Source organism: Sinohyriopsis cumingii, chromosome 11 (genome assembly GCF_028554795.1).
Source record: "Sinohyriopsis cumingii isolate HCF-2022 chromosome 11, ASM2855479v2, whole genome shotgun sequence".
Classification (NCBI taxonomy): Eukaryota; Metazoa; Mollusca; class Bivalvia; order Unionida; family Unionidae; genus Sinohyriopsis; species Sinohyriopsis cumingii.
The window spans coordinates 18,955,012-18,977,885 of NC_142971.1; the positions used below are offsets into that span (position 1 = coordinate 18,955,012).

The following is a 22,874-nucleotide window of genomic DNA, read 5'->3' on the forward strand; positions in this document are numbered from 1 at the left end:
ATCAAGTGTTTGCTGCATTCTTCCAAAATTATTTTGAAAGGGATTAAACTTCACTGTAGCTGTGCTTATTATCAGCAGTCATATTAAAAATGATAATTAAAAATAGTGCCATGCCAATCCATGCAATTGTTTTCAGACTCAGTTGTATATTATCATTATTCTTGTAACTAATATGACAAATAAACAGTCTTGCAATTTTTCAGAAAACATTTTTACACTAATACTGTAATAGTTTATTATCCATCTAAACTGGTACTTTAAATTATTTTTCCTGTAACTAACACAAAAACACAAATTTAAAGACAAATGTCATAAGACCCTTTAAGCATTGAAGACTTTACATTGGATTCAATTGTTAGAAAATATATTTTTACAGTTGTACTAGGTGGTTACTAAGACATTTGTGTGATGTGATTAAAAATGTATTAATATCAAGAATTTTTCTAACGGGGGGATTCCAGCATGTATATAGGTTTTGGTTCATAGCTCATTAGTTAAGTTCCAAGAATTTCCCAACTGTTGTAAAATAATTGCAGATGAAGTTCTCTGGTATGAATTGTGTGAGAATACCCCCTCCAGTTCCACCCAATCAGAAGAACATTTTGGAGAGTTGGCAAATGCTCTGAAGAATTTACACAGCTACAAGCAGGAATGGACTGAAGATGATATTATCAGTGTTATTGATGAACTCACAAGTATGAGAGTTTCCTTATCTTTTTTCCTAGATGGCAGTTTGTTTTAGAATGATAGAGGCATTAATTACTTTGACACTTTTAGAATATCTTTGTTGTACATAAGCTACTTACCATAGGAACTTATAGATCAGTTATTGAGGTTTCTATTTATAAATATTTTTTAAAATCTTTTATACCTGAAAACCTAATTTATTATTCAGTTTATTATTATTATTATTCTTTTGCATCATTTACTAATAATTGTGTTTGAAAGTATGACCTTTTCAGCAGTGGGCAGTGGTAATTCCTGCTCCAGATATGTATGCAGAAATGACTTCTTATTAGAATAAAGAACTTGCTAACAAAGAGGTTATAATATGGAGGATATGGGGAAGGTTAGGAAATGAGCAATGATCTTTTTGAAATGTAAAAAATTGAAACGACTAATGTGTTCGTATAGTCACTCTGGTTATCCGTAGATTGACAGAGAAGGAAAATAAATGATAAAATCATTGGAAGAATTACAAAGATATCATTCATTCAGATGCAGAATCACAATTTCTGCTTATTTTTTGACTTTTGTGAAAATAAATACATCAAATCAGTGTCTATTCTCGAACTGAACACTTTTGAGAGAAAATCTCTCAATTTGGAAAAAGGACCAGTTTTTTTAATGTAGCAGGGATTTTATGAAGAAATAAAAGTTGAGCTTGTAAATGTTATAAAATTATGCTATTGGTTGATTTTTCAGTATGATTTGTGTAGAAGTCACAGCAAATACTGTAATCATGCACCCTAGAATAGACACCAATCTGATCCCTTGTTTAGTAAAAAATTATCAACATGAACTATTAGACAGTATTTGCCGTTTTTAAAAATGATGCATTGGGGACATCATTTACCTTGAAATGGAGTCTCTTATCTCTTGACATATATAATATTGCCTTGTTCAACTTGATTCAGTTAAAAATAGAAGAAAAATGAGTTTAAATTTTCTACATCCAAAACTCTTTGCATGCACTTATGTTGATTTCATAGCATTCATCATGACTCCAAATCTCTTATCACTATTGTTGATTCTACATGTTGGGCACTCATTTTCATTTTAAACAACTTTTATTCCACCTGACAGATAACCAAGAACCAATATAAAAATGCTCTGGATTTAGTATAAGTTGTGGCAAATAAAGATTAAGGCAGACTGGAATCTTTAACTCTAGTTTAATATACAGAATTTGTTCTAAACTGGTTTATGGCTTGATTGTGTACAGATTAGCTTACAAATGTACCTGCAGATGCTTGATCCAATGCACAACTGGAGACTTAGATTTTGTATCTGAACATTTAAAATTTCCCCTTCAGAAACCTCTTGGTAGAGGTAATTGAACTATCACTTCATCTCATGAACAAATTGTGTCTTCAGTGTACTTCCAGACTATCTTCCAGTCCATCTAATCCCATGTATGATATCACCTTTGAGCCCAGATACTGAATCTTTTATGAAAGAAAACCAAATTTAATTCTGCCTTTCTGCATTTGAATTTGACTGTTTTTTAAAAGCAGTAGAATTAATCTTGTCAGTACTGCATAATTCTGTATACCCAGATTACCTCTTTGGTGTTTAAACCTCCTCTGTCCTCAGTAATATTGGTTACTAGGTTTTACATAAAGTTATAAACAGATCTTCTTGAAGTCACTGCAGATTCAATAAAATCATAGCCTGTTCTCTTGGCCACACCTTGCTGTATACAGATGGTTCAAGAGATGGGGACATGTTGCAGCTGTCATTACAACACCCCGAGGCATCATCTACAGTTCAAAGCATTTTGTTATACCATGACAGTTGCAGCATACTCATATCTTTGCAGTATAATGCAAACTAAAAAAGACCAGAAGAAATTTGATGATTTTTTATGTTTCCATTCAACACCTTGCAGAACCTTAAATTTGAGGACCTTTTAGTATAAGCATTGAAACATCAAATGGATCAGTGGAGACTGGAAGCCCTCGTGCAGAACAAATCACAGTGATGAGGTTGTGGTGTTGTACTCATAGACAGGACACATATCAGACTCATGCATACATCCTGAAGGTTAAACATAAGGTCTCCTGGTAAAATTGTTTATAATACTTCCAAGCTTCAATACAGTATAATCAGTACCGCTCTATTTTCTGCATGTTTCTTCATTTAAAAATTTTAAGAAAAGGAAAACAATAGCCTTTTTTTCTGTTTTTAATCACAGTTTGTGACCTTATTCTGTGCAAATCTAGCAATTTACTTGAAATGACTTTGCATTCAGTACATTTCTGCATTAATGACAAGTTAGCTCGTTATAGAATAATATCACACATAACAGCAAACTGTATCTTAATTAAGGGAAATAATGCAATAACATTGGCCAGTCTAGCTCTTATTAATTTCAATGGTAGATTTTGCAAATTTGGTTAGAGTACCAGACATGCCAGCCATTAAAATGTTACCATAATACCAATGGAAACGATCTTAAATTACAGGCTTAAAGCATAATTGCAACATATTGTTACAGTCAGATCCAGATATTGGCTTGTTCTGGTTTGTTCCAGATCTGGATTTTAGAATTATTGAAGTTGGAGTATGTCAGGTGTTTTATTCTAAATATGATGTCCATGCAAAACACTTGTATGATTAGGTTTCTGGAAATATCTTCCAACAAACAAAAATGCATTGAAAGGTAAAGAGAGTTATGTCTCTTACAACGTCCAAATAGTAAACACTTAAGTATCAACAAGATAACATACATGCCAACCATCACGATTTTGGCATAAACATTACATTTTTTTTTACCAAATTATGTTGTTTGCAAGAATGCATATGGATTATGCTTTTTTGCTGCATTAAAAAATAATAAAAAATAAAGCAATAAAGTGTTTTTGTCATTTTATTATTATCAATTTAATTACACTCATAAATTTTAGAATGTTCTAAAAGAGTGACTGCTGCATAAGAATAGCACAAGAGTATTTTCATTTGCTATTTATAGCAAATGTATATACAGTATTTAGAAGAAAACAGGCAGGTTTTTCAACAGTGAACTTTGCCTAACCGATTCATTGAATGTCCTGAGTTGCCGAGCAAGCTCACAAATCACACTACTGAATACAAAAATCATGATTTTTCATGCAGAAAATAAATCTAAAGAAATTGTTTTGGCCATATGCAAGTATTTTTGGTCATTTCAAGACTTTTCCACTAATTTGTAACATATCAGTTTCGGACATATAACCAGAGTGTTTTCGGTCCTTTCCTGTCTTTACGGTAATTTGCGACATAAAACCAGTTTCTTGTATATAATGTGCCATTATAATCAGAAAAGTTTGTTTTGTTCCTTCAGTCTTTTCTGATAATTAGTATCATATGATCAGTTTTGTGCCATTATTCGGAACGCTTCATTTCATTTGATTATGTTTTCTTAGTGATGTACTGTGGTTTTTTCTTCTTTCAAATTAGGTTTCTGCAACATCTTGTTTACTTGCAAACTATAATCAAATTTAGTATTTCTTTAAACCTTTTGTGGGTGCCTTGATTTTAAAATGTTTGACAGTGATTTTCAGCCCATCCTAGAGGCTTTATGGATCATGTTTAATTAAATTCATCATTTTAAAGAAAAATATGTCCTTCGTGTTTTAAAGATACAATATCCATCCCAAAAATTGAGAGAGCTGAGAATTGAGCCATGTGGTGTGATAAATGGGGTTCTGAACTTTGCTGTGTGGAAATGATTTTGGCAAAGCTGGAAAGAGCCAGTACCAGTTTGGAATACAGTTTAAAGGACACACTGAGCTGTATACTGTAAATAGTGTTATAAAACTGCACATAGACATGTTTTGTAATGATTTTTATCATTTTTCTGACTTCCACATGGAATTTTTATTTGCTGCGGTAAGTGTCACAAAGTTTTCAATAGAATCACAAATCTTTACACATTTGCCCCTAATTTCCCTGGCTGGCAATGGGCATCTCAGCATCATGTTGTGTTGATCTGAGTATTGCTCTCACTGGGAGATATTGTTAGTGCTGCCATATGATCGAAAAATTAAAGATTACTTTGAGTTGATAGTCAGGAACTGTAGTTCTGAAACTGGAGGTCATTAAAACCAAAGTGTACTGTAGAAACTTTTTAGTTAAATGTAATGTTGACTTCATTGAAGCAGACCACACTTTCAGACTTTTGAAACATTATTAATCTACACAATTTTCAGCAGAAAGTGTGAAAGATTAATAATATTTTGAAAATGTTCTCTACATTTCTTTGTAAATATTGAAGTTAATTGATTATATTAGAACTGGAACAAATAAAGTAGGTACATGATGGCAATAGATTCGTATTGTCATGCTTTCAAATTCAAAACTGCATTGTGAAAACATACATGCCAGCTTTTAAACTTTTTGGCATCATCATCATGCTTTGTATTTCACCAAGTTACATATTAAACTCGTCTGATTGTGGATTACGCTTTTCTTGCACAATAAAAATGAAATAACAATAAAGCAGTAAAAAGTTGTGCTTGTCATTTTTATCATCATCTCTTTAATACCACATGTCATATAAATTTGAGAATATTCTAACAAGAAGGAAGCTGCGTAAAAATAGAGTAAGAGTGCTCATGTTGTATTCTGGTTTTAATTCACATGGATTTTGCTTATTTGTGACAAGAATTTTGACCAGCTGCAGAACCAGATTAGTAGTAAAATAAAGCCATACTTTTTCCATGCAATATACCATAATTATGTCACTTAAAATATAAATTACACTTTTTATTCTCAGATTATACTTTTTTGCCACATAAATTAGCAATAATCACTCTTATACCACTCTCAGGGTTGGGATGTATGCAGAAATAAATTCTTATTTTGGAAAACCAAGAGTGATATGTCCTGTGCATGCATTCTACAGACCTTGCTGTCATTCATAATTTTTCCCCCCATAATTTTAAATAATCTTTATGAAATCCCATTATTTTTGAAGGGAGAAAAAAATGCGTTGTTGGGGTTCTTTTAATAAATCTTTTTTTTTCTTCAGGAAATATTTATTAGATATTTATTCCTGTTTTTATGATTTTCTAAAAAAAGATGGCCTTAAAATCACTATAATTAAAATAAATATATGATAGGAGACCTAATACTACCAGAATTTACTTTAATTGTGTTTGAACATAGACTTCAATAATGAGAACTGATAAATCAAATTCAGGCATAAAAAACCTAAAGTTAAATGCCATAAGAAGGGGTTTTAATAAGCCTTTTTTCCATTCCAAAGAAATGGCTATATTTTCACAATTTTGACCTAAAAGTTTTCATTCTTAAGGCTCAGCTGAGTGCATGAGATTCAGATAATAAGTAAAAACAAAATCTTTGTTCCCATCTTGCATTTCAACAAAAGAAAATGAGAAAGGCTGAAAATTATAAATCTGCATTCATTTATAGCAATTCAGTGCTTTACAATATTACACACTGACTACATTATAACATGGTGTTTTCTTTGGGGTTGCTAATCTACATGCAGCTCTGTTTTTCCATAAATATTCAGTTTGGCTTGCTTGCACACAAATTCTCTAAGTTTCAAGAGTCCTAGGCCCTACTTTGGAAATCCAGGAGAATTGTTATCATAAATATTTAAGATTCAATAATTTTCAAAAGCATCTAACATTTTCTGCTTGGGAGAATCAACAAATTGATATTTCTTAGGTGCTTCAGCTCTAACTTGACTTCAGCAGATGCAATAGATATTACATCATTGGCCATGACTTCAGAGGGGGCATTGGTTATTACACCGTGATTTCAGCAGGTGCAGTGGATATTATGCCAGTGACTTTGATTTCAGCAGGTGCATTGGATATTACACCAATGACATTGATTTCAGCAGGTGCAATATATATTATGCCAATGACATTGATTTCAGCAGGTGCAATGGATATTATGCCATTGACTTGGATTTCAGCAGGTGCATTGGATATTACACCAATGACATTGATTTCAGCAGGTGCAATATATATTATGCCAATGACATTGATTTCAGCAGGTGCAATGGATATTATGCCATTGACTTGGATTTCAGCAGGTGCATTGGATATTACACCAATGACATTGATTTCAGCAGGTGCAATATATATTATGCCAATGACATTGATTTCAGCAGGTGCAGTGGATATTATGCCAGTAATGTTGATTTCAGTAGAAGCAGTGGATATTAAGTCAGTGACATTGATTTCAGCAGGTGCAATGGATATTATGCCAGTGACTTTTATTTCAGTGATATTGATTTCAGCAGGTGCAATGAATATTATGCTAGTGACTATATTTAAGCAGGTGCATTGGATATTATGCCAATGACTTTATATTTCAGCAGGTCAGTGGATATTACATCAGTGACACTGATTTCAGCAGATGCAATAGATATTATGCCACAGACTTTCACGTTGTGAAGGACATTATGCATATACATGTCTTTTGGAAAATAATTTGGTCTTTGGAGTAAATACAAACTACTTACTAAGTTCATTTGTTAGATAAAAATTTAGAAAGATTCACATTTTTTAAAAGTAGCAATGTCTGCAGTTGAAGTGTTATATATACACACACACACACACACACGGATATATATATATATATATATATATATATATATATATATATATATATATATATATATATATATATATACACATAAGAATAACCTTATAAAAATTACTGTGATCACATTTTTAAAAAATCAAAGGGAATATTGTAATACTAAATCTTAAATTCCTCTATCGGTCAGTCAGTTACCACAACCTTTAAACCTCCAGATCGAAATTTATGAAATCTATATAGTTATATTGCCCCTGTGGTAATCATTTGCAAAAGGAATGTTATCCTTGGCTATCAATCCAGATGTGCCATGGAAATTGGTGGGGTGGAGTCGAAGTACATAATTTATATTACAATGACATATTGAAATACACCTCAGTCATAAGAGGAATGTGCATCATGTGATGGATTTTGCATTATAACTCCTAATGGGTGGGGTATGGGAAGGGATTTTAATAAGTAAAAGCATGGAGAGTTTCAACTACAATATTGTAAACCATATGATATAAAAATTTACATTCATATCCACTTTGTTGTTGTAGGGTTTAACGCCATTTTTCAGCACACAATAGGCTGTACATGGCAGCCAGTATTAATGGTGGAGGAAGAACCTGGGAAAGAACCACCGACCCTCGAGAAGCTACTGGCAAGCTTTCTCACATATCCACATTGGCCGAATCTGAGACTCGAACCTACGCAGACAGAGGTGAGATGGCAGTGATCCATAACGGAGATCGCTTTAGACCACTCGGCCACTCGGGGCCCCTATATCCACTTTGATTAGCAAAAGTAAATTATGAAAGCAAAAAAGGTCACTTCATATTTAATCATCTGTCAAGTGAAGACTTGGCTTGGTTATTTGTAGCATTTACTACATTTCAAGCTGTTTTACTAATTAATAAATTTGTTTGCCAAATGTATGCATTTCAGGTTTCTGCTGTTTTTTGGAACTTGTTTTCAGATTCAATAATAAGTGAAGCAGAATTTCTCTTTTATGCACTGGACAAAATAATCCATCCTGCCAATGTGATTCAAATTGTCCTTGCTATTTGGACAGCAGGTTTTGTGGTTGCTCAAACATTGATAGAGTTTATGGAGTACAAAATAGAAACAAGTAGCCTAAACTGAGTGCTCCCTGCTTAAGTTAGGAATATGCTGTTTATTTTTATTGCTGTTTTAAAAGAAATTATAATGTATTTCAGTTCTAAAACTGTATATTTAACAGAAGTTTTTGTATAATTTACTAATGAGTATGCAGCTTGATGGAAACATTTGTCGTCGTTCATAGATTGCTGCTTTAATATTGTGGAACAAAGTAGTGTTACCCACAGAACATTGCAGTCCCAGTGTACACTGTGAGGCAAAAGTGAGAAGAGTTTACTGGGACTCCTATTGCAAAGAGGATGACTGTTTAATTTGAGGATTTGAGTTTGTTAATAGTGATTTTACTGCTATGTATCAAGTTTTACTGACAGTATGTGAGCAGAGTCAGTAAAACATTATTGCTGTAAAATCACCATTAATACATTTGGATATTATTGAAATAATAAACCATTGCAAAATAAGTAGTGCTTCATTTTTTAAATTTTCATGAAATGAAGAATTTCAACATTCATAGCAGTATACCATTAGTCATAATATCATAATGTTTAATGTTTGACAAATTAGTTTAGATTCACATGAGATTTGATTTTGATTTCTTGTATGTTGTCAGGTTCACCAGATGATTGGTTAGCAGAAAATGTTGCTCATCTGTTGATTCTTTGTGGTGATTCAGTCACCTCCAAGATGCTCATCAGTAAGGCCATAAATGGCAGAATGATTGAATTGGCCAGCATCACTACCTCCTTCTGTGTTGTGAGTATTTGTATATCATAAGCAGGTTTTTACTTTGTAGACACTTAAATTTAATATATTTGTAACAGACATGCCAACTCTTAATTTAATATGTTTGTAACAGAGCTGCCAACTCTTACAATTTTGCCGTAAGTCTTACAGAAATTGCCCTTAAAATATGGACTTAGGCATAATGGCCAAAACTACAGAAAAATGATAATTGCCAAAAAGCCAGAAAATTGGTTCATCTGTGTTTGATTTGGATTCAGGTTTCATATTAGAAGTCGTGAAATTGGTCAGGGAACCAGACTAACTTTACAACACTACATTAGATGCTTTAATCTGCACCTTTTTGTTCATGTGAAGCATCTGCATGATCAAACTGATGATCATATAATTTTTTATAAAAATTGCATCCAGCAAGCGATGCAACTTTAAGACGAAAGGGAAAATAAGCCTCTTGAAAAGTGTTAATAATCAACACAGGAAAAATAAAAAGGAATACTCAGATTCTTGTGAATAAAAGCTGGAAGGGACATGATTATGTTTATTGGACATCACATGCCAATTTGAGTATGACACATGGTGGGAAATATGATTGCCTTTGTCATGTGAAATGGAAGAATTTCCAGGAATTACTTAAGGTTGAGAGACAGCAACAAGACAATGAGGTGCATAGGGTTTGGAACTAAAATTTGTGCACTGTACTTGTGGTAAATAAAGTCTACGCGTACTTTTACAAACTTTTCAGTTGAACATAATGTTTATCGTTGCTGCTCGTTCTGAATACCAAACTTGTCAAACTTACGGAAAAAAATCAACTGCCTTACTGAGATGGACTCGTCAGATTTGGCAGGTCTGTTGTAGTGCTTATGCTGATGACATGATTTGATTTTCATGTCATTATGATAATTTTTCAAGTTTTTCCATATTTAAAATTTTTAGGATTTGTACTTATTTTGGTTTGCATTGGAGGCTTTATAAATACAAATCCTAGTTTCTGTTTAACATGGCTCCTAGGCGTACCATATACTACAGCTACTCGCCAAGTTTTTAGGTCATGAAGCATGAGCTATACCTTTTGATTCTTCCTGCAGGTCTGTGTGAAGAACAGCTTCAGCATGTCGTATGTGATTAACATGATTCAGAACATCATACTTGTCATGGACACTGTCAAGGATAGACAGATCTTCTTCAACAATGTCATGGACATGTTCAAGGAGCTCATCATTGATATTCATGAGTTTGAAGACCAAGGTATGAGCATAACACTGCTTAGAACAAACGGTAATTTTAATGCCCCATTAAACTGTATGCATATAGCATTAGGCTTGTGTCTTCTTCCCATGCGATATGTACATCCTGAAAATACTTGAGTACAATTTGTATGTGCTTTACTCCTGAATCTTTTTATGGACTGTGTTGAAACTTGTCAGATATTGTTGACATCAAGTGAACATCTACATACTCCTCAGTCATCATGCACCACTGATTTTTTTAGTTATATCTCTTATCTGGGGTTAAATAGTTATACTTTATGTGATTATTCTTGTGTGTCTAACTAGTGTCAGACTTTTAATTTCTTCCAGAGAAATTTTAAAGACAGTTTGACATGAGGTTAACATGCACATGTTGCAATGTGATCACACTTGAATGAAGTTTTCCATTTGCCTTTTGGTTTTAAATTTATCTATGATATACAGGGCTGAACAAAGCCCTATCACAGCATTATGGAATATACAGACAAATGAAATTTTTCAAGACACTAGCCCAGGACAAGTGCTATCAGTTTTCAGATAAGTCGGACAAGTGCTAATTTTCATACTTTTCATTACTTTATCTACCTTTATCTGGCCATTATTGATCTACCTCCATTTTATTCATTCACATCCTGTGATGCTACCATAAGTAGTCATTGCTAGATGTTGTATGTGCATGAGTTCTATTGCTGTTTGACTGCATATCAGGCTAAAACACTATATTATCAGCCAATCAAAATATTTCAAACAAACAAATCTGGCATGATTTACATGACGTTGTTAAATGTGTTTCATCAACACGGGTACTCCTGAGCAGATGACCCTTGATTTCAATCCACCGTGTCAATGCCAAAAATGAAATTCATGAAAGTCGCTTTATAACCATAAGTGTGCATTTCCTTCAGAAACTGATTAAATGACAGTAATGAGTCTTTAATGTTTTCAGTTCATTGCATAGAGGATTGACTTTGTAAACTCTGATGCTAAAGGAGCAGTCTGTGTCTGCATATAAACAACAAAAATGATCACTTAAGTAGATACATTTGTCGAATGAGGTGATCTTTTCTATTTTGTTAAAATGAGTTTACTAAATTATTTTTGCAAAGATGATCATACATAAGATTCAAAGAAGGAGAATTCACATAAAAGTAGAAGGATGAAATGTAAGGCTGCCATTTAGTATGAGGTAACTATTCCTCCAGAGAGACTTAAGTCAGACTCAGTGACAGCAAAATATAAAATATGATGAACTAAGAGACAGAAGTTTTCAACCACGTTGGGTTGAATTCATTGACTCTGAAGGAAAGATATTATTGTAAACAATATACCAGATTAGCACAGATTGGAAACTCAGCCAGAATGGAATTGACAAATTCAGGATTTAATGAAGCATGTCTTGTCACAGTTTTGGACCTCATAAAGCCTGTGCAGCACAGTGAATGTGTGACAATAGCCAGCATGTACAAAAATCCCAGAAGTTAATGTTGCTAACACTTCACTAGGAAATGCCATTTTAAATCTAAATGAGAATGAAATGAAAATCAAAATGAGTGCTCTTTAAATCAGTCTGCACCCTAGCCCAATATGGAAAACCATTTTTTGATATGGAAATTCTATGTGCATTCCAGGAGAAGAAGTTGTAAACTTGGTGCTAATTATAAGAACAGACTCAGGGCATGAGACTTTGTTCAGTCATTTGATTGAGTCTTGAGAGAAGTTAGGAACATCTGAATTCCAGTAAATTCCTTTCCATACTTGCTGATGAAAGTACAGATGCTACTATATTGGAGCAAGAAATAGTATATGTAAGATATGTTAACAATAACAAAAACTAAAAAAGTAAACATTTTAAAGAAATAAATGTTGGACATTGTTTCCCTTGTTTTTGATATTGATTAAAAAACGCATAAAATCTAGGCAAGAACATTTTTTTGGGACAAGTGAAAATGCAGGTAGGACAAGTAAGGTTTCTGAAACAACTTGTTCTAAACAGGTGGTTGAAATAAAAAATTGATCAGCCATGATATATAATAGTTCTTGTGTGTGCTACTAGGCCCACAGCTTTTGATGAATTGCTCAGAAACTTGGCAGATATTATTGACGTCAAAAAAAGGTACACATTGTTCTGTCTTCATGTTGAGATTCATTAAATAAATCTATGTCTTATTTTAGGTGCTTAAGGTATATACTATTTATGATAATTCTTGTTTGTGTCACAAGTTCGGACAGATATTGCTGACCTTTTGTGAAACAGAGATCATTATTGACATGTGAACATGTACATAATCTGCTGTATTCATACTGATAAACTATTTTACATTGGTACTTCCTTTAGGTTTTATATGCTCATAAATAAATTGTGCTTACTGAAATCTAACGAAACCCAAAGGTGTCAACATGTCAGCTTAATAAACAATGTGGTTTGTTCCTTACAGGAGATGATCAAAGAAATTTTATTTTAAATTGATTTTCTTTGTTTGTCCCTGTTAATAGGATGAGTCTGTTAATTGACAATTTAAGATTTCGAACCAGAATTATCTTGGATGGAAAAAATACTCATTCATGTAGTCTCCAAATAGAGGTACACTGCACTAGTGATATCCCTTATGGGTTAGGTGCTACTAGCAATAGGCCCAGAAAGCTTTTATTCATTTCCTGATGATCAAAAATCACAAAAATCTGCCTTTTGATCTCAATAAGTTTGAGCAACAGCTTAATCCATCAATTGTTTAATGTGTAAACACCAGTTTTCATGCATAATTATACCAGCTGCCATAACAGTCAGTCATGTGCACTTTACATGAAGTTCAGGAATGTATTCTTGTGTGTTTTATGGTTTTGGACTTTTAACCTAGCTTTAACAATATTATCCCTACAATATCTGCAGTGTGGCAGTTTACGATGATGTCTAGAATTGGTGCATCATGTCACAGACAGGTAGCATCATAGTGTGTAAAACGTTTATTATCATTTTGGGGAAGAGTTCGCTTATGAATTTGAATATAATACAATCATGGCGTAGCTTCTGAAATTTAACAACTTCACCAGGTTCTTGAAGTGTTATGCCAAAATAAACATTATTGGAAATGTTACTTATTACTGATCCATGAGTAGAGCCAGTAAATCGTTGCTCAAACAATAGCCAACATGTTTTTCTTCTTTAACTACATACACAGCCAAGCAGTAGACAATGCGGTGGTTGATAAAAGATTCTCACATTTTAATAAACATCAAAAAACGAAAGCTGCTGGGCTTGGCAGTGTTATTAGATACAATCAGTTGACCAGTAAATAAGGTCCTTTTTATTAACTGGAAATTGTTCCATTGAGCCAAAAAAGTTAGTCAGAAAGGAAGGCTAAAGAAATCTTTGCCAAAGCCGCAAAAACATCTCGACTGGGCATATCAACAGGTTGTGTCCATTGGAGAAAAAGACAAGTGAAAATATGGGATTATTTGTATATAGTTGATGTACTTGGGTGTTTATTTTACAGATTTGTTATGAAAAGAGAGAAGTATAATATATTTGCTGCAAAAATTGAGAAATTATTGTGACTTAATTACAATGTGAACACTGACATGCAACAATAGTATTGGGGAACAAATTCATGTGACAATAAATATTGTGATATTATTCAAGTCAAGTTGAAATTTTTTGGTAAGTTTGTTAGTTTTTTAAATGATTATTTTTTATACCGTATTTACCATATATGTTGGGTCACTGTATAGGAACACCAAACATTTATTTTAAAAGTAATTTTTTTGTGCACTGTATGTTCTGGAACACATCATATTTTTTTTAGTCGTAAGTTGTGGGACACCTTTTAAATCATTCAAAAATTACATGTCGGAAAATGCACTCAGACGTAAATTTTGTTAAAGAAAATTTAAAAATGAAAACGCTGTGTTGTTTGTTTACACTTTTCTTTCTAGATGCAAATTTGCTGAGAACAAGAGCTCAGATAAAATTGAATCGTTTGTGTATATGAGAATGAGTTCAATGTTTTCTGTTCTAATTTAAGCTTCAACATAGTTTTAAAAAAATTAAATGTCAAGGTCTATTTGCCAGTCCTGCTCGTTACGTGGCTTATTTTGGCAAAATAACTATTGATAAGCACAGTATAAACTATTCACTGTAATTACGCAAAAATATATAGAGAGAGAGGGAGAGAGAAAGAAAGAGATACCGGTAGACAGTGATGGTGCAGAGTGATTGATAAACATACTAATTCGGAAACTGAACATTTTTTATTTTCACAGCAGTGATAGCTGACATAATCCAAGTACTGCTGAACAAACTTGAATGCCACTAACATATGTTAATTTAAATCCTTCAATCTGCCCACATTATTAATTGCCCACTCAACCTCCTCAGGCTCAAATCCATCAAATTCATCCTCTTCACTGTCACTGGCATCAGATTCAGTATTTCTTATGATATTGTCCTCACATTCATTCACTTCATATCCATTAAAGTTATTGTTAATACCACAAACTTTAAATGATTTTCGGATCAGATCTGTCTTGTCCTGAAGCTATTCGAACATCTTTTATTTACACAGCAGTGATGTCTGACATAATTCAAGTATTGCTGAACAAACGTGAATGCTGCTAATATATTTTTAAAAAACCTGTTGCCCAGTTACTACTGGCTTGAAACTCAATATCTGGATGTTCACTTGACACAGATTTCTTGGCATATGTGCATATAGTGTCCACACTAACAGGGATCTGCAGATCATGTTGGACGACAACCCATTTTGCAATTTTTCCATCTAACTCATTGCCATATGATACTGGTCTCCCACTTCTTGCTAAATGTCCTCATTCATTCATCTGTTGAGAAAAATATGTTTTTAACCAATTTGCAATGGTTGATTTGGGGATTTTGAAATGTCTTGCTGTTACTCGAATTCCATGCAATTTTGAGAAATTTACAACAACTTCTTTTTGCTTTAATGTAAAATGCTTGTAATGCCCTCGCCTGACATCATCATTTTCAAAGGCATCATCTCTCTTCTGACTGGGGTCTCCAATTTCGTGCCTTTTTGCAGCTGGTTCATTTGTTTTTGCATCACACTCCTCCTCTCTAGCACACTGTTTTGGTCGACCTACGGGCCTCTTGGGTGAAGCTTTTGGCAATGCATTTTATTTCCATGCATGAGGCAAGGCCTCTTCACTACTTGAGTATCGCACTACAAACTTATCCATAATAGCAGAGATCTATAATGTGGTTTATTTTGTTTCATTTTTATTCCCCTTTATATATGCTATGTACGCGATAACAATGACTGCGAGGAATCACTTTTTGTGTATTTGTGTGAGAAGTTATCATTTCAAAGTGTTCCGTTTGTTTCTATTTATTTTCAAAATCCCTGTGAAAACCGGTAGAAAGAAATCAAAGTTGGTTTCCCCGTGTCGGCCAACTTTGTATACATATGTAGAGTTTTAAAAAAATCTCCACATTAAAAGGAATCCAAAAGTATGCTTCCGGGGTCGGCTTGCTTTGTAATAAATTAACCTTTGTATTTGATATCCTACCGGTAAGCTCAAACAATGAGTTTATGGCTGTTACAAGGTGTGTTTATTCAACACCTGGAGTTTCATTTATATGCCATCTGTATTCATAATTGACACAAATGGATTTCGAGTTCTTATGTGTAAATAGTATACACAGCATTAACTTGCTTTAATAATACTTTTTGTAACCCGTGGAATCAAAAAGATTGTCATTTGTATTCACAGTGAATGTATTTGTAATAATGCTTTTAGTTTGCAAGATATTGTCATATTGTTACCCTGGATATAATACACTCTTGGTTATTTTGTACGTTACACCATGTCACGCATGAATGGCAGGTGCTTTTGAGCAATGGGGTTGATAATTCTCAGTCTCTCTCATTCGTATGTGATTTTGCAGGATCCAGTTTTCATTCTCATACCATTCAAACCTTTGAGGACAACCAAACACACTTCGTTTCTCAATATTCACGTCAATGACCAATGTGTTGTGTTTTCTGATGAAAAGCAATAACACTATGGCTGCATGCGCTACTTATACAGAGTTCGTGGATATATTTTATCTTAATAAAATGCTAATGTTGACCAAAAAAGGGAATAAATGTAACAGTACAAGGTTAGTTTCTTTCATTTTATTATCAAATAAGCATATTTTTTATCTATTTTATTCTAACATGCGGCGTGGCCGGTTGTGGCGGGAGGTGTGTGTGTGTGCAAATTGAACACAATTTATTTAATTTCCTAAGTCTTGGGACACATGATGTAGTTTTTAAAAAAATTCACCGTAAGTTCTAAGACACGAAAAAAAAATTTTTTTCTTGTCCCAACATATGCGGTAAATACGGTATTATGGTCACAAGTTCCACCAGGAGCAGTTTTTTATGATTGTAAAATGCATTTTTGGCTGGGGGCCTTAGGCCCCCTGGCCCCCTAGATTAGGGGCACTGCCTCTTGAGACCTCATTGGGGGATGACCCCCAAATCCCCCTTTCAAATTTTCAGCTTTTTTGGTGGAATACCAAAATCAAGTCTGCATTTTGTGTTGCATTTTCACCTTGGAATACGTTCCCCAATCTCAGCAACATTGGTACTGATGTTTTGAACATTCACCATATACTGAGTCATTGGCCATCCTTGTGGGAGACACAGATACAGCTGTAAAAATGGAGGAAGCTGTGACTTTTCCACCATCTGGACATTGTTATGACAAGCAACAACAGAGTTGATTAGGTATGGCCAAATTTTCCCTGTCCTTCCATCTTCCTGTTTTAGTTGAGAAGTTCAATACATTTTGGGAGTTTCCAGTCAGTTTTAGGCAGCCCCCCTACATGTCTGAGCATAGCCTTTTGGCTTGTAATTCCAGGTGCATGGGGTTTGTAAATGACTTGAATAAGCCATACCATCAAAATCTGCACCTCAGTTTTGATGCCATCTCAGCTGCCGACTGTACCATCTGACTGTCCAGCTCTCAATCTATACCATCTCACTGCATCTCAGTTTTGATGCCATCTCAGCTGCTGACTGTACCATCCGGCTGTCCAGCTTTTAATCCATACCATCAAGCTGTATCTCAGTTTTGATGCCATCTCAGCTACTAACCATCTTGTTTCGTCTTGATCCATACCATTTAGTGAGTGTATAGCTTCCATTACATATCATCCATAACATTACCGGGAACTTTTGATAGATCTGTCCATCTGCCTAACTGTACTATGACTCAAACAGAACAACCATCTACACTGCTGTCTGTACACCTGACACCCATACTGGCTGTTTTCTATTTTGAAAAGCCTTATGTACCAATTAGACGACTAGATTCTGCAGATATGGCTATACATTTACTCACTGTTTGCACTCTGTGACAGTCTTAGAGCCTCTTCTATGCCTCTAGGAATGGATTTTAATGATTTTTACCTTCATCCTGACCAGAATGAAATGCACAATGAGTTTGGGGATAAAACTAATGATGGTTCATGCTCAGAACCCACCATAAGGGGGACTTATTATAGCTTTAAAGTGGCAATATAATCTATTGGGTGTTGCTGAATTCAGAATGTGTCACCCCTTCTCTTCTACATTAGCATGCAGGCCTCAGTTGTTTTTGATGAAACGGAAGTCATTCCTAAGTGCCATCTTCCCTGCTCTCAGGGAAAAGTTGAGGAAATTGTGTAGAAACTATCTGCCATGATCAGTGACCTAAGTAATTCCAAAGCCTTTTATTTCTGAGAGTCAGCTTCCAGCATTCTTTGCAACTCACTGCTATATGATTCTGATGCCTTCTTCATAGATCTTGTGGCATTAGACTTCATGGACAGCATCCTCCAAAAATGTGATTGTTTCCATTCCAGTCAAAGGAAAGAACGATCTTGTTTCCCTTTTATGTCATTTATGTTACTTTTCTGATCAATTAGGAAAGTTCCAACTTTGTCCTTACCATCAATTCATCCATCTGGTTATGTATTTTCTTACCCACCTCAACCATGTACATCTTCTCCACCTTCACATGGTCTGAATTATTGTCCTTGCAGATTCCTTTTCCAGCATAAAATGGATCACAGCCAGGGATTTTCTGCAACTTCTTGGATTGTTTTATGCAATAGTGGCTCTTATCCCGCTTGGTTGCCTCTACATGCTACACTCTTTGTAGAACAAGATGGTACTCATCTTGTCAGACAACTTGGCAGTGGTGACATACCTTGTCTAACAAGTGGATACCATATCACCTCAACTCTACATTCTGGTCTGGGCATCATGCAGTTGGTGCACACACTGCAACATTGACATCCAGATCAGATATATTTCCAACAGATTCAGCGTATTGGCTGATTTCTCTGTTAAGGAGGGAACAGATACTCCTTTCAGAATGGTAGTTCCATCTGTCAGTCTTCCAGCAGATTTTCCAGCTATAGTGGCATCCGATGATTGATATTTTTACACCCATGTGGAATCACAAACTGTCAACCTTCGTTTCCTCAGTGCTGATTTCAAGGCTTGGTCCATCAATGCTCTTTCTCTCAGCAGGGTGGGTCCGTGGCCTAGATGAGTTTGTTCAGAGTCTATGAGATTATTGTTAAGTGTTATGGAGATTATTATTTAGTGTTATGGTGTCTCATTGTCCCTCTTTTCACACTGGTCACAGCAGCAAAGCATTAGTTGGTTTCAACCATCTCCCACATGAAATTTATTTCTTCAGATTCTTTCATTGTTGGGTAGAGTTATGACATTTAATTGTCCATACATTGACACTGGTTTCTGCATGAAGGGATTGTTTGATTTCAATCGAATTGAATGTTGAGTTTTATGCTGACAAGATTTCGTGTGACATGATATGTCACTATATTTTTCTCAGCATTTGGTGGAGTTATGTTCACTGTATTTTCTGACACCCACTTTTATTTGCATGAAATAACTCTAACTGTTGGAGCACAAATTTTCTGTGGTCCTTTAACGTGACAAAATCAAATCTCGTTAGATTCTCAGCATTCTATGTCATCATTTTGGAGTTAAGGCCCCATAATCATTGGAGAAATACACTTTAGTTTATTAACTCAGTTATAATCAAACATGTTATGCAATTCAGTGTTGCAAGAAATTAAGCTGAAGTTAATTTTAAGTTCTCAGTGACACTCTGTCCAGCAGTGTTGTTTTTGCACTGTAACTTGGCTTTTTATTAGGACCTGTGAACCAAACTTAATCAGCAAAGCCTCTTTGCAGTGATATCCATTTATTATAACTCTTGTTTTTGCATGGAAACAAAACAAAGTTGTTTTTTTTCAGTTGTGCTTTTGTCTGGTAAAGCATGTTTTACTTTATTTCATTCATAATTTTAATAACTTATGGAACATCTTTGTTTTCTACTTAGCAGAAAGCCAGAATTTTCACTCAACACAACTTGTTTTCCAAGTGACCACCTTGCCTCCATGTACAACTGTAACATTTTAGGAAAACTTTCTAACTGGGAAAAGCCATATAGATTTTGGTGAAAATTTGTCAAATTTAGGAAGAGTCAGGGGTTTTAAATAGCCACATAAGATAAATGATATGCAGAAAAAATATGCTAAAAAATATGATTTAATTGATTGAGAAGTTAGTGTTTTGAATTAAATTAACAGACTTTTCAGAAGTTGCAGAACTCTTAAGTCAGTCACTGTTTAAAATATTTGCATGCAACTCTCAGACAGCTCCATGTCTGGTTTATTAAAATGTGAGAATCTTTTATCAACCACCACATTGTCTACTGCATGGTTGTGTATGTAGTTAAAGAAGAAACACATGTTGACTTTCTCAACATTGAAGAGTTAGTAACAGTATCATTCATGTCAAAATAAAGTACTGAAAATGTAGTACAAAATTAGAACATTTTTGGCAAGGGTAAAAAGAAGAGTACAAGGGAAGATTTTCAGACCATTTTATGAAGTGATAAAACTTTCATGAATGGTTTGAATCTGTGGAAAGTGGCTTTTTCCAGTCAAGCAAAATTACCTTTTTCCAGGCATGTTTCTAGTGATGAAAATCAAATGAAAATGAAATTTAACAAAAAGTTACTTGGAACATAACATTGGCCTTTTTCTGTTCAACTTTGTGGGCCATTTGCTCTTATAATACCTTGAGATGTCTGCCAGTTTGAGTCACTGCTACACAGGCAGCACTGCTATTTTAATAGGTGCCGGTTGTGTATTATAATGTTCCAGTGCATTGTATGAAGTGATGTTTGGGACTGGATTTTTAAGTCAGATAAGTATTGAGTGAGTGTAGAAAGTCCAGTGTTTTGGTGTGACTTAAACATACCATAATAAGTTTGGCAGTTAAAACAAGTTAAAATTGCTGACAATAGGGCAGTATTGCATATTTTGGAGCTAGCTGATTTGTCAGTAATTTCCCTCATTTTTTAACTTGATCATTCCATAGAAGTATATTCAAGATGGAATTTTGTAGAAAAGCCACAAGGTGTTTTGATTTAACCCGTCTTGCCCTTCCCCCATCTTGTATGGAGGTAGATATTATCCTTTACCCTCCAGCTGTTTGTCATACTTTCAGTTGCCAAAATACTACTGAGAAAAAAGTCTAAATTTGATATTTAGATACCTTGGGGTGGGTCCCAAGACCTAATTCGATTCTGGGAACCATGTCCTTATCTTTCACTTTTTATAAAACAAAACCAACACATGTTTGAACTTGAAACTTCTTTACAAAAACTTTGTAATTTGTGTTTGGCACTTTTACTTGATGCAGATAAAAAAACACATTGTGTATGATTATTTGTATTATTTAATTAACCTGATTAGATTTTCAGGCAGTTATAAGTTTTGAATTTCTTTTACAGATTTTTGTGAACTTATTGCAGATTTTAACATGAACCTTGTAAGCATGACGAAGCAAAAATCTTTTGATAGGTAAACATTAAAAAATAAACAATGAATTTATATATAACATTTTTCAGTTGTAAACATTCCTTACACACACACACACACACACACACACACACACACAAATTCTCCACTTCTCACAAGTGCTGTGTAGAACCTTACTCTACTCACCCATGAATAAACCATACTCCACACACATCACAATTAAGCATAATCACAGTTATGAGTAAAGGTACCTTCATCCAGAGAAGTCACTAATTTTCTTCTCAAACCTACTTTTTTCCCCATTTTTGCTTGTCATAGACAATACAAAAATGTATAATGACTTAATTTTCATTTTATCAACAGATGATGAGCATGGCAGTGACATGTACTATATGGTGTCCTCCTTGGTGGAGTTTACAAAAAGACTGGCCCAGATGGCATTTAAAGATATGCTGACTTGACAGAAATATTTCTTTCATCAACAGTCAGAGTTCTTACATTTTACTTTTCTGTCAGTGACTTGTCTTGATTTTATCAGACGGCATTTTACAAATCTCAGTTATATGCAAGTGCCTCCAGTTTCTAAACATTTCTAGCCCAGCTGTCATTATCATGCAGTTTATCAAATGATTTTTTAAAAAAAAAACCTAAGGATAAAAGGGGTGGGGCTTTATTTTGTTTTTCTTATATGCATATATTTGCACAAAATTAATCAACATGTAAATTAATTACTGAATAATATTTTATAATTGGCAGTGGTTTCATGTTTAATTAAAGAACATTAAGATCCTTTCATTTTCAGTGCAAATTAGCAGTTTTTTGTATTTTCATGCATAATTCCTTAAAAAAGCCATATATTTTTTCATGAGGACCTAAAAAGATAGAAAAGATAAATTGGAAAGTTTAATTGAAAAATTGTGTTATTGATCAAAAATATTTAGAGGAAGATAAACATGCTAATTTTGTTTTACAAATCATGCCTAACTTGCAGTTGCTTTTGTTCAATAGATAAACTTATATTTTATCTCGAGCCTACAATCTCTGATCATATCTGTGATTTATAACATTATCTGTGATATATGAAATTAGAAGATTGTTCTATTGTATTAATGGAATTTACACTGAATTAAGTGTTTGTTACAATAAAAAGAGTAAACAAGAACCATTCTTTTAATGTTTTAAATGCCGCATAATCTTAGTGGATAACTACAATTGCATAGCATGATAGGAAACTGCTATCCCAATGCAGCAAATACATCAAATGCCAGCTTCATATTGCATCACTTCAGTTTTATTCAGAGTTGTAATACCCAAAGTCTGCTTTATGACTTACAAAATGCAAATATTTGTGAGCGAAGCAACCTCTTTGGGAAAAAGTAATACTTGAAACTGTGTACGGTGTTGAAATTCTGAAATATCTGGAAGCAAGTTTGATATGCTTCATGATATATAGTTGAGTTACTAATAGTACTTTGTAAAATGACAGACACATGTTTTCACATGTACACCACTCCTTTGATTACTCCCACCCTGATAACTTGTGAACCCGTTTATAACGTGGGGTCAGGCGTGGATCCCATTTTTTTAAAGCCAGAAAATACCCCCCAAAAATTGATCCCTATAACTTGAAC

At 34.1% G+C, this 22,874-nt stretch overlaps 1 protein-coding gene across 2 annotated transcripts in view; it reads left to right on the top strand.

Annotated features, from left to right (window-relative positions):
- Positions 1-22,304, top strand: part of LOC149787698 (F-box only protein 47-like) — a 41,283-nt gene extending 18,979 nt beyond the window's left edge. Inside the window, exons 7-10 of one of the 2 annotated variants that reach the window (XM_089975645.1) lie at positions 537-695; positions 8,996-9,138; positions 10,215-10,374; positions 21,607-22,303. In XM_089975645.1, the coding sequence (XP_089831771.1) occupies positions 537-695; positions 8,996-9,138; positions 10,215-10,374; positions 21,607-21,704 (560 nt within the window). In that variant the 3' untranslated portion in view covers positions 21,705-22,303. Of the gene's footprint in view, positions 1-536; positions 696-8,995; positions 9,139-10,214; positions 10,375-21,606 lie in introns of both variants that reach the window. The other variant, XM_089975646.1, reaches the window with a different exon arrangement.
- The last annotated feature ends 570 nt before the right edge of the window (positions 22,305-22,874 follow it).